Source organism: Chelonoidis abingdonii, chromosome 11 (assembly GCF_003597395.2).
Source record: "Chelonoidis abingdonii isolate Lonesome George chromosome 11, CheloAbing_2.0, whole genome shotgun sequence".
NCBI lineage: Eukaryota > Metazoa > Chordata > Testudines > Testudinidae > Chelonoidis > Chelonoidis abingdonii.
Window position 1 is genome coordinate 41,729,449 of NC_133779.1, and position 12,930 is coordinate 41,742,378.

The following is a 12,930-nucleotide window of genomic DNA, read 5'->3' on the forward strand; positions in this document are numbered from 1 at the left end:
AAACACAAATCTATTTCACACACCACAAAGCCCTCTTAAAATGAATCTCGAGTTAAAGAATAAAACATTTGGGGGCAACAGAAATTTACATTTCACAGATTTCTGTTTTATTGGGAGCAGACGGTTCTTATCCATAAATGGAGTGGTGGGGGAACCTTTTCGCAAATGGCCAAGCACCACCTGGCTCTTTGGTAGTATTTAAAAAAACCCAGTTTGGGTAAATTTGCATAGGGGATGGGAGGGGAAATGCGCTCAGAGGGGAAGGAGATGTGAAAGACACAGTCAACAGGGCCCTGGGGGCCTTCTGCCTCTAACAGCTCCAAGGTTCTTATTGCCAGGGATGTGTCACAACCGTTGTTGGCGATTATAAAAATCACACATATTTAGAATCAATTAGCAATGCATTCCGGCTCCTGGTGAGCTGCCAACCTGGCCCCTGAAGGTTGCAAAGGTTGGGTGCCCCAAGGGAAGGGGGGGTTTGTTGAGTAGGACAATACATGGTTATCTGGAGGAGTGGGAAGAGGAGCTTCATTCAACTATCCCACTTGGTGAAGAGCAAACAGAATCAACACAGACCTCAGTGGCCAGAGAACCTGTGTCCTATTAGACAAAAGGAAAGAAAAAAATCCGTTCTTGGGAAGCCAAGACCATACACTTCATCTCGTCTAGTTCCCAGCATCCCCTTATTGCTTCTGGAGGTCAGTCTGGTAGAAAGAGTTTGGTTTTATTTGTTAAAAACAACAAGATGATACAAATCGACACAGCCCAGCGAGCTTCTGGAACTGGGGAACATTAATGAAATCAAATCGGAACTCATCTAAACATCCCACAGTACATAACACACTCCTAAGCGGTCCCTGTCTGCAATCCAGGACCTGGTTAAAAAGATGGGCAGCCAGAGAAATGCATCCTCCCCCCAAAACAACAACAAAAGCCTTGTCTAGCTGTAGCATATGTTAAGTCTAACTGGCCAACAAGTGCTTCTGCTGGAACACGCTGCCAGAATGCTACATAAGAGGAGGAGGAGATTTCCTGGAGAAGGGAATGCAAGGTATTTTCCTCCTTCCTTCCCCCGCCCTCCCCCCCAAACAAATGAAACACACACCGTTATTTGCAAACAACAAAGAGACAACACACAGTCCTAAGACTATGCAACACAAGAGATGAGCTCACAGACAGCACAGTCGCACATGGTTATCTCTGGGTTGTTATTTGTGGTAGTATAACTGGAGCACATGCTATGCCAGCAAATGACTCTGGGAAATGCAGGTCCCTTTCCCATTCATCCGTTTCCGTGTTATACACTTGCACAATGCTCGTTACATTGTTCAGGTGCCAGTTGTACCCTCCCACAATATAGATCTTCTTCTCTAACAAGCAACAACCAGCTTCTGACTGACCTGCCCGCATAGGGTTCACAGTTGTCCATTGGTCAGTTTCAGGCACATAATATTCCACAGCCAATACATCAAAACAACGGTCAACATGGTCCATGCGCCCTCCTAGGGCATAAATCCTTGTATTTGCACTGACCATGGCATGCAGGACTCTGGGTTCATTCATTGGGGTTTTAAACTCCCATTGATCAACTGCCGGGTCATAACAATGCAGGGCTTTTTTGTCTTCCACTGATATTCCATATCCACCCGATATGTACAGTTTGCCTCCCACTGTGGCCCCAGCATGCCCCCACGTCCTGCGTTTGAGAGAACACACGTAGGTCCACTCATTCTTTTTGGGACAGTACTTCTCTACGGAGGCCAGGCTCCCTGACCGGTTCCTCCCACCCGTGGCATACACCATGCCGTACAAGACGTTCAGCTGAAATTGTATCCTGCTCTCTTGCATGGCTTGAATGCGCAGCCACTGGTTCAAGTGGGGATCATAGCGGTAGCAGATATCGACAGCTCCCTCCCCACTGCGGTACTGCAGATGCTGCCCCCCCACAACATAGACAAAGTTGTCGAGCACAGCAACACAGGCATGGCTGCTGCCCACCTCCATCTCAGTGAGCTCCTTGAATTGACGCACGTTGGTGTCCGGCAAGTAATAGACTTTGCCGCTCACAGTCCGGTCGTTGTCAGTGTACGGGGTGCCGCCAAAGGTGATGAGGGACAGGACGTCTGAGCGGATGGTGGTTCGAGGAGACTGCATCTCATGCTGGCGGAAGGGCAGGATCTGGTAGTTGAATGCCTCCAGCAAATACTGCCGGCACAAGACGTCTTCCACCATGATGTCCAGGGTCTGCACGCTGTCCACCAGCTCGGACGATTTCATGAGCGGGAAGCGAATGTGGCAGAGCACCTGGCTGGCGTTGGCCCGGCGGGACTGGTCATACTGCAGCCAGCGGATGGCAGCATGGAAGAGGTCTATTTCACTGCAGCTCTTCAGTTTATTGCTCTGCAGAAAGAAGACAAGGCGCTCCAGGGGCAGGTGGAGAAAGTCCTCTTCCTCAGAAATCTGAAGAAAGTGCCTAAAGGTGAATGCGTCCACTGATTCCTTCAAGGACGTGAGACTGAAGGTGGTGGCCATCTGCCCGATATTAAGACAGGTTTCAACACTCATCGCAGACTTCAGGAACTCTTCACAGAGCTCCACCACAGGCACCATCTGGAGGAAGACTGCAGCTCCCAGCACATCCTGAATACAATCAAGATCGAGAGTCACTTCAGCGCTATAAGCAAAGTCTATTATGTGTTTCAGTCCTTTCGCAGATACCCCTTTCAGTTCAATCACATCTTGGCTGGTTTCTCTCATCCCTCCTGTGAACATTGCCCTGAAGGTCAAAACACAAGAGACATTTTTGTTTCCAATCATGTGTAAAGTGGTACACTATCTATCTTAAGATTTTTTGGGGGGAGGTTTCAGGGGGAGCTGGTAATCAAAGCACAGCATCTTGAAAGGCCTAACTGCAGAAGAGAGATGGGAGCACAAAACAACAGATACTAAACTTATGCATGGAACATACAATGAAGGTAAGAATCAAATATTACAGTTATAAAAAAAATAAGGTCTCAATCCTGCTCCTGCAAACACAACCAGGGGTGGTAACTGCACACCTAAATTCCTGATTCGCATGTGCAAATGGGGGTTTTGTGGATGCAATGGGAGTGCACAGATTTCTACAGGCACTGGTATTTGGAGGTTCAATGATGCTTTGGATTTACATGGAGCAGGGCGGTTCAGACAAGGATTTCAGTTTGGCCTACTGATTGTGTGTGAACTTATTAATGGCTTTAAGATTCTGGACACATGGAGAACTTTGCAATTGGCTGCAAATCTCAGTACAAGGATCTGACTTTTCTTGAGTGTAAAATTCCATTTGGTAATTGTGATGGAGAACTGCGGAGAGCATGCTGCTGGCCTGTCACTGAGACACCCTGCCGGAAGCTAATGCCCAGCACGCTTTGGCCACATCCCTTATACACCCACCACTCTAGGAGTGACGGGCACCAGTTGCTGAGTCTTACACTTCACAGAAATATCTGGACCAAGCCTATTAAAGGACTGTCAGTGTTTTTACCTGAGGAGGTTTAGCACTACTTAGCTACAAACATTGGCTGCAATTACATACTTCCCTGCAAGCTACTGCTGTTTTTGAGGGCTATTCTCCACTCCCTATGAAACTGTGAGTTTGCAACATCTTCCAAAAGCTGCTGTTGTATTGCAGGAGGACAGCAGGGGTCTAGCAGGCAGTTAAAAACAACATCTAGTTACAGCACAGCTATGAGCAAATCAGTTGACCAGGCCTTGCACAGATTAGGGCCTGGATCCCCTTGTCAGGAGGTTTCTAAATTCCACAGGCTGTACACGCTGACCCAAGTGCTGCAGGCAAAGCTAGTAACCTGTTCTAGCTAAGTGTTGCGTTTCCCAGATTCACGCTCTGTGGCGTGACGGGGCTGTATCCGCGTAGCATTTATAAGTTTACATTAAACTTAGGCACCATTTATGTTACTTCTGGGGACCTTGAGTGCAAAGGTTTGTTTTGTGAACACATGCCTCAGCTAGTATTGCCAGAGGGGCGCGGGGAGCAAAGGCCTCTCGCAAATAGGTTAGTGGAGAAGCAACGAGGAGCCACTTTCGTCAAAACCAGGCTCAGGCTGCAAAAGGTTCAAAGGGTCTGCAATTTAAAAAGGGCTTTTAATGGATATGTGCTTCCCCCCACTTTAGGCCCTTCCACCCCACAACTGGCCCCCTTTGCCTTTCTCTTCCAAGTTCCACCCTCTCAGATTTGTACATCACCATGGGGCTGCTGCAGGAAGCTGCAGAAATGTCAAGGAACAGCCACAATCTACACTGCAAGTTAAGCTCTCTCTGCGGCGCCTAGAGGAATACTCACACTCCCTTTCATTTAGCTAGTGCAGGTAACAATCGCCATGAAGACGGGATGGCATGGCCTTCAGCACAAGTACGGAGCCAGGGTCCCTGGCAGGCTTGTACTGGGACGACAAGCCTGTGCTGCCATGTCTTCCCTGCTCTGGTTCCCCCCACTATCCAGATGAAAGCTGGCATGGGCTGGCATACCCGCACTAGCTACACCTTCGCTTGCATGGGTACAGAGACCCTAACAGACCCAGGAAGTGGGAAAGTGCCCCTCCCCAACCTCACAGCTATCTGGCAGTTTGGAGGAGTTAGGCTTTCCATGGGGATCTTGTTTGACCTCTTCTCCAATGGCCTTTCCTTTGATTTAAAAGGTCTTAACTAGGCGGTCATGGCTACCTAAATTGGGGCACCTTGGAGAGCAGGAAACTGACTTTGTACCTTTAAGGAGTTAGACAAAGGAGTAAAAGAAGGCCTTGGGGACTTCATCAGAGGAAGGGGAGATGGAATTCCCCTCCCCAAATTGTGCCAAAAGGATTGGTGCAGTCCAGTGTGGGCACACAGACAGCTGAGCTAAGTGGGAAACGTGGGTATAAAATGGGCCTTCCATAGCCCAGTGACCAGTAATACTATTGACTGGTATTGTATGTCCATGCAACAGAAAGGAGCATTATATTACAATCCCTCCACAGAACCAGTTTACTGCTCTCGGTCCACCTGGGATGCACCCGTATTTGTGAGGTAGAGAAGCTGAATGTGAAGAAGGAAGGAGGCAGGGGACTGGACTAGATGACTCTCGAGGTCCTTTCCAGTCCTATGATTCTGTGAAACAATGAAATAATGCAATTCCTCTGACAGGTGTTATGGTTCTGAAATACAGGTTACAGAACAGTATGGAAGAGGCATTTATTGCTCTCCCTCGCCACACACCTTCCTGAATAAAAAACAAGGTATTTTCAAAGGCTAGATTATAGACCATTGTTCCCCAGGCCAGCCCTGCTTAACACAACAGAAGTTATAAAAGAAACCTACTAGGCAATTATGGCTGACAGTGAAAACACAGGAGCTGTGGCACTGCATGCAGCATTTATGAATACAAATGGTGCTATTAGCGTTTGGTGGAAGATCATCTCCATCGTTAATCGCCTGCCTGTTAGGGAGAGCAATAAACCTTTACGGCTAGCGATAATGGGAAAACACAGCTCCTGGATTGGCTAAGAAAACAGGCACACAACAAGGCAGCCTGGAGCGGCAGCAAAACGTGGTGGAAAAAATCAAAGAGCCGTCCCTGCACACAGTGCTTGGTGTTCTTGGACATCAGGATCCAGCAGCCAAGCCCTCAGGCCACGCAGGAGCTGGCACTTCCAGGGACTGCAGACTCCACCTACTGGGCCCTTTGCCCCTTCAGCTCCCATGGTCGAACGGCCGTTCGGCGAGAACTCCGATGAAACTCAGACTCTTCGTTGCACACAGGGATCAAAACACCTGTTGGACCCCCAGTACCTGTTAGCATTTGAAACTGCCGCCTCCCTGTCAGGAAGAGATCTCACTCTCAAATTAATAACAGTTTGACAGAGGCAGGGTGAGGATGCTAGTTAGTGACTCAGGACAGCTGGGTCCAATGCCCTGCTTTGCCTCAGCCTCTCGCCAGATCTGGGCTAGGGCAAGTTAGCTCATTTCTCTGCCTCAGTTCTGCATTGGTACCAGGAGGGGGACAGCCCTGCCCTGCCTCCCAGGGGTGCTGGAAGCATACATCCAGCCGAAGTGTGATGCTCAGCTACTCTGGTAATGAGAGATGAAAAAGACTGGGACCATTCAGATTAGAAAAGAGACGCCTAAGGGGGGATATGATAGAGGTTGATAAAATCATGGCGGGTGTGGAAGATGAATAGGGAAGTGTAATTTATCCCTTCCTATAACACAAGAACCAGGAGTCACCAAATGCAATGAACAGGCAGCAGGTTTAAAGCAAACAGAAGGCAGCGAGTGCTTCTTCATACAACGCACAGTCACCTGGGAACTCATTGCCAGGGGATGTTGCGAAGGCCAAAAGTATAACTAGGTTCAAAAAAGAATTAGCTGAGTTCCTGGAGGACAGGTCCGTCAGCGGCTATTAGCCAAGATAGTCAGGGATGCAACCCCACGCTCCAGGTGTCCCTAAGCCTGGGAATGGACCACAGGGGATGGAGCACTCAGTAACTGCCCTGTTCTGTTCACTCCCTCTTGAAGCATCTGGCACTGGTCCAACACAGGATACTGGGCTAGACAGACCACTGGTCTGACCAGGGTGGCCATTCTGATGTTCTTAATAGGGCCATAAAATCTTAGATAAAACAATATGTAACAGTTGAAAATAACGAGGTAGCATTTGCATTATGCTACCTAACGTCTCCCCTGGAGGCTCCTGTGGGTGTGGCCATGATCCTTCCAGCTCAGAGCCACTCGATGACCCTCTTTAATGAGCTGGAACAGCCACCGCTGGGTGGCCTGAGGTCTGTTTCCCTCCCTGGCAGGCAGAGAGCGCTGCCCAGGCAGCCTCCGAAAGGAGACCAAGACCTAGAATTGAATACTGAATAGCTGCTCACGCCGCACACTGACTTCAGCATGACTGAGGTGCTACTCGGAGTGAGTTACTTTCAGGGCTTTGGAGCAGAGCCCAGAGCTGGAGCATGGAGCAGCTCCGGAGCAGTGGCACTGCAGGTTTTTGCCTGGAGCTGGAGCTGAGACGGAGACGGAGCACAGCTCCAAAGCCCTGCTTACTTTCACAAACAGCATCCCACCAACTTTCGTAGAGCAAAAGAGGAAAGGCAGAGGAAGAGATGCCTGGTTTTGCTTTCCTGTCGGATTCTCACCTGAAGTAGTCACTGCAGGCAGCCAAGACAACTTTATGAACCTGAAATGCTTCGTTATTTATAGTGAGGATAACATCAAGCAGCTGAGCCTGAGCCCGGAGCGAGGCCAGTCCTTGCAGGAGAGTGGTGCTGTGGCCAGGAGCAGAGAACGTGCATTTCAGGGCGCTGTTCTTGTCAGCCATGCTAAAAATAGAACAAGAAAAACAGACTGGTTTTTAAATTTAAAATGTGTGATATACCTATGGAGCTACCTGATGGGGAAATGCTGTGATGAAAAGCAGTTTGATAGCAATCAGACCGGGTTCTCCAGCTCAAAAGCAGCGCAGAACATGCTGCTGTCCATAGCTTAGCTGTCATTCCCACAACCCCAGACACATTTCTGAATTTTTAAATTACATTTTCACATTACTGACAACAAGCTGTCAGCCTGCAGCTGACATAGGCTTCTCGGCTAGCAGAGCAGAGCCAGCCTAAAGACCACCAAACAGGGCTAAGTAATTCAACACACTGCTGGGATCCCACAGTTGTGACTAACTAGCTGAGCCCATCCGGACCTCCAGCTCTGGCCTTGACACTGGAGGGAATGCAACTGACTGCTCAATCTCCGCAGCAGCCCCGGCTGGAGTGGGGCACAAGTCAGTTTGGCATCCTGTATATTGTAAGGCCAGCCCCGCTAACCCCTAATCGGAGCTTCCTTCACACCAGCTTGACCCATGACCCAAGAGGAAATGCAAACTCTGACACTGCCATTTAGTGCAGTCAGTATTGCACTGTAACTAGACTCCTCCCATGTAAATATCTTCTTGGGTTTCTTGAAATATCTTGTGCATGTTCTTCGCTATGGGGAAAATTTTCCCCTCAGATCCGCATGCTGGGCCGTAAGCCCACTTCCTCACCCGCTACACGTAGGGTTCTCACTGGCAGCTGTGAGTTTCCCACACAGACAGGGCGAGCAGAACATCAGAGCCAGATCCTCCATGCAGCTGGGCAGACAATTACAATTAAGATGTATATTGTCTAGGCTGAGTTTTCAAGCCTGTCTGATGCTGGACCTGCAAACTTTGAAATCACACCACACTGGGAATGGGGTTCACATAACTTTTGAGGCCTATTTTCAAATTTGATCCACTGTTCACGTATTCTTGTCATTTTGCTCAACATTCCACACTTCTCTGGCTTTTGGAAAGAACGTCAGTGTTCAAGCCATGATTTCGATTTGCAGAAATTATTCTTTTTTCGGACTATTGATCATCGGATTTTAATTAGCATTAGGGATGTATAAAATTAATCAGTAAGCATTAGGCTTACCGTGAACCCCCTGCACGCCGGCTGGAGCAGCCCCGGTCCCGGCCACGCCAGCTGACCGGAGGGACCCCAGCCCTAGGACCCGGCCACAGCAACCCCAGCCACGCGGGGCTGGTTGGCCGACCACAACAGCCTCGACCCCAGCTCCAGCCATGCCGTGCCGGCTGGAGGGACCTGGGTTAACCGGTTAAATGATATAATTTTAATCCTTTGACCAGTTAACTTTTTAAATGATATTAACATGCCTAATTAGCATATTTTGTGGAAAGGGGAGGGAGTGACAGAAGAGTTCCAGGTGGGTCCTGTCGAACCTGATGAGTTGCTGACATTGTATTTACACAGTAATCTATGGATGTACGTTCACTGCATCTTTTACCTGGCGATTAACTGCTGCCAAGCTCATCTGGAGATGCAAGACATACTATGAGTGCATTTGGTATTTGTCACGGAGTCTGGCCCTGCATCCCTCTTCCTGGGACCCACAGTGACTTTTATCCAGCCAGTAAAACAGAAGGTTTATTGGACAGCAGGAACACAGGTTACAGCAGAGCTTGCAGGCACACTCCCGGACCCCTCCACTGAGTCCTTCTGGGGGTTCAGGGTGCTTGGATCCCAGCTAGGATCCCCTGAATTCCTCCCCATAGCCCAAGACAACGCGTCCGCTATCAGGTTGGCACTTCCCTTCACATGGACCACGTCCATGTCATAGTCCTGCAGGAGCAGGCTCCACCTCAGGAGCTTGGCGTTGGCTCCTTTCATCTGGTGCAGCCAGGTCAGGGAGAGTGGTCTGTGTACACGGTGAAAGTGTCGCCCAAAGAGATATGGCTCTAGCTTCTTAAGGGCCCACACCATGGCCAGGCATTCCTTCTCGATGGCCGCGTAGTTTTGCTCCCGGGGTAGCAGCTTCTTACTCAGGTACACGATGGGGTGTCTCTCCCCCCTTTTCATCCTCCTGCATTAACACCGCCCCCAGTCCCGTGTCTGAGGCGTCGGTGAACACCATAAAGGGTTTGTCAAAATCTGGGTTCACCAGAACTGGGCCACTGACCAGAGCCTCCTTCAGCGCCCGGAAAGCCTCCTGGCACGGCTCGGTCCAGATTACCTTGTCTGGCTTCCCCTTTTTGCACAGTTCAGTGATGGGGCCGGCTATGGTGCTAAAGTGGGGCACGAACCTTCGATAGTACCCCGCCATCCCAATAAAGGCCTGGACCTGCTTCTTGGTTTGGGGCAGGCCAGTCTCTGATCACCTCCACCTTGGCGGGTTCTGGCTTCAGGCAGCCGCTCCCCACCCGATGGCCCAGGTAAGATACTTCCGCCATCCCCACCTTGCACTTCTCAGCCTTTACGGTTAACCCAGCCTCCCGAATTCGGTTCGGACTTGGGTAACCTGGGACACATGGTCCTCCCAGGTCTGGCTGAAGACGCAGATGTCGTCAATATAGGCCACGGCAAAACTCTCCATCCCCCTCAGTAGCTGATCCACCAGGCGCTGGAAGGTGGCCGGCGCTCCCTTGAGGCCAAAGGGCAGGGTCAGAAACTCGTAGAGCCCCAGAGGGGTGATAAAGGCCGATTTCAGCCTGGCATCTGCGTCCAGCGGCACTTGCCAGTAGCCCTTGGTAAGATCCATGGTGGTGAGGTACCGAGCACCTCCCAGCTTGTCTAGGAGCTCGTCAGGCCTGGGCATGGGGTAGGCATCAGATACGGTGATGGCATTGAGCTTTCGATAGTCCACACAGAACCGAATTGACCCATCCTTCTTGGGGACCAGCACCACTGGCGAGGCCCAGGGCTGGAAGACTGCTGGATCACCCCCAAAGCCAGCCAGCATGTCCCTGACCTCCCTTTCCAGATCCTGGGCAGTTTTACCAGTGACCCGAAAAGGGGAGCATCTTATAGGGGGATGTGACCCAGTCTCCACCCTGTGGACAGTCAAATTAGTGCGTCCAGGCTGGTTGGAAAACAGCTGTCGGTACAGATGATGCAGCACCCCTCTGATCTCAGCGTGCTGGGCCCTGGTCAGCTGATCAGAGAGGGGAATTGCCTCCAGGGGGGAACCAGCTTTTGTCCCAGGGAATAGATCCACCAAAGGGTCATCTCCCTGCCCCTCCCAGTGTCCACACACGGCCAACACCACATTCCCCCTGTCATAGTATGGTTTCATCATGTTCACATGGTACACCCGCCGGTGTGATGTGCCCGGTTTGACAGCTCCACCACATAGTTTACCTCATTCAGTTGCTTGATAACCTTGAAGGGCCCTTCCCAGGCGGCCTGGAGTTTGTTTTTTCCTCACAGGGATGAGAACCATCACCTGATCCCCGGTGGCAAAGGCTCGGGCCCGGGCCGTGCGGTCATACCAGACCTTCTGCTTCCTCTGGGCTCGGGCCAGATTCTCCCTGGCCAGGCCCATGAGCTCGGCCAGTCTTTCCCGGAAGGTCAGGACATACTCCACCACTGACTCTCCCTCGGGAGTGGCCTTCCCCTCCCATTCATCTCTCATCAGGTCCAGGGGCCCCCTTACTCGCCTTCCATACAACAGTTCGAAAGGCGAAAACCCGGTAGACTCCTGGGGTACCTCCCTGTACGCGAACAGCAGGTGAGGTAAGTATTTGTCCCAATCCTGCGGGTGTGGTTCATAAATGTTTTTAGCATCATCTTCAGCGTCCCGTTGAACCTTTCCACCAGCCCGTTGGACTGGGGGTGATACGCTGAGGCCCAGTTGTGCTGCACCCCACATTTCTGCCATAAGGACCGGAGCAGGGTCGACATGAAGTTGGACCCCTGATCCGTTAAGACCTCCTTGGGGAACCCCACCCGGCTGAAAATCGTCAGCAGCGCATCTGCCACTGTGTCTGCTTCGATAGAGGACAAGGCCACCGCCTCGGGGTAGCGAGTGGCAAAATCCACCACCACCAGGATGTATTTTTTCCCTGACCGGGTCATCTTGCTGAGAGGTCCCACTATGTCCATGGCCACCTTCTGGAAAGGTTCTTCTATGATGGGTAAAGGCCTCAAGGCTGCTTTCCCTTGTCCCGGGCCTTCCCCACCCTCTGGCAGGGGTCACATCACAGGATTGGCAGTACTGTCGGACCTGGGTAAAGACCCCAGGCCAGTAAAAGTTCTGTAGCAGCCTCTGCCTGGTGCGCCGGATTCCCTGGTGTCCTGCGAGAGGGATGTCATGGGCCAGGTACAGCAGCTTGTGGCGAAACTTCTGGGGAACCACCAGCTGCCTCCTGATCCCCCATGACTCTACCTCCCCTGGGGGAGCCCATTCTCGGTACAGGAACCCCTCTCCACAGGAAACCTCTCCTTGCAACCTCTCCTCAGGGTCTGTTCCGCACTAAGGTCAGCCTGGTCCCTGGCTTCCGCAAGGAGGGATCTTTCTGCAACTCCGCCTGGAACTCTCAGCAGCTGGGACAGGGATGGGGACCAGCTCTCTCTCTTGCTGCTGGCTGGGCTGAGGTCGCAGCAGCTCTCTGAGCCCTGCCCCTGGGCGCTCCCCGCCCCCCAGGTTAGGGTCCTGCACCTCGGGCCGAGTACCTTCCCCGTTGTCGGGGTGCAGTGCCCTTTGCCGACTCTGACTACGAGTCACGACCAGGGCACTCTGAGTGCTACTAGGCCAGTCCTCAAGGTCCCCTCCCATTAACACGTCTGTGGGCAAATATGGGTGTACCCCCACATCCTTGGGGCCCTCCTTGGCCCCCCACTTCAGATGTACTCTTGCCACGGGCACCTTGAATGGGGTCCCGCCCACGCCCATCAGGGTCAGGTAGGTGTCGGGCACCACCCGATCTGAGCCCACCACCTCGGGCCGGGCAAGCGTCACCTCTGCCCCGTGTCCCAGTACCCAGTGACCTCCCTCCCATCTACTACCCAGGGAAACAATGCACTCTTTCCGGAGGGGCAGCCCCGCGCCCACCCGGTAAACTAAGAACCCGGAGGCTGGCGCTTCCAGCCCCCCAGAGAGGAGCTGACCTGGGGACCTCCTCCCTCCTTCATAGGTGGTATGTTGCCAGCCCCCCTTTCCCGGGAGGGTAGCCCATCTTCCGATTGGGTTTTTACCCAGTCCACCCTCTGCGGGTTGGGTCTGCTTGGTCTGTCCCTGAGCTTGGGGCACTGGGCCCGTATGTGGCCTCGTTGGCCACATTGATAGATAGCAGCCCATGTCTCGTGGGTCCCCTGGAATGGGGTCGGAGGGACCTGACACTGGATGTTCCCCCTTTTGGGGGGTTCTCCATAGGCCCCCGCTGGGAGGTCCCATGATGACTCTCTCTCTGCGCTGAGGCAGGCCTGCTCCTTCGAGACTCCTCCCTGCCATCCCCTGCCCGACTGTCCACAAATTGGTCGGCAAGTTGGCCTGCGTGCTGCGGGTTCTCCGGCTTCTGGTCCCTCAACCACAGCCTCAGGTCGGACGGGCACTGCTCATACAGGTGCTCCAGTATGAACAGGTCCA

At 52.0% G+C, this 12,930-nt stretch overlaps 1 protein-coding gene across 3 annotated transcripts in view; it reads right to left on the minus strand.

The window, feature by feature from the left end:
- Nucleotides 1-1,191: 1,191 nt before the first annotated feature.
- KLHL26 (kelch like family member 26) overlaps nt 1,192-12,930 on the minus strand; it is a 28,875-nt gene continuing 17,136 nt past the window's right edge. Inside the window, exons 2-3 of one of the 3 annotated variants that reach the window (XM_032782803.2) lie at nt 7,173-7,355; nt 1,192-2,776 (exon numbers count right to left, since the gene is read on the minus strand). In XM_032782803.2, the coding sequence (XP_032638694.1) occupies nt 1,195-2,776; nt 7,173-7,354 (1,764 nt within the window). In that variant the 5' untranslated portion in view covers nt 7,355 and the 3' untranslated portion in view covers nt 1,192-1,194. Of the gene's footprint in view, nt 2,777-7,172; nt 7,356-12,930 lie in introns of those variants that run through there. The other 2 variants (XM_032782805.2, XM_032782804.2) reach the window with 2 other exon arrangements.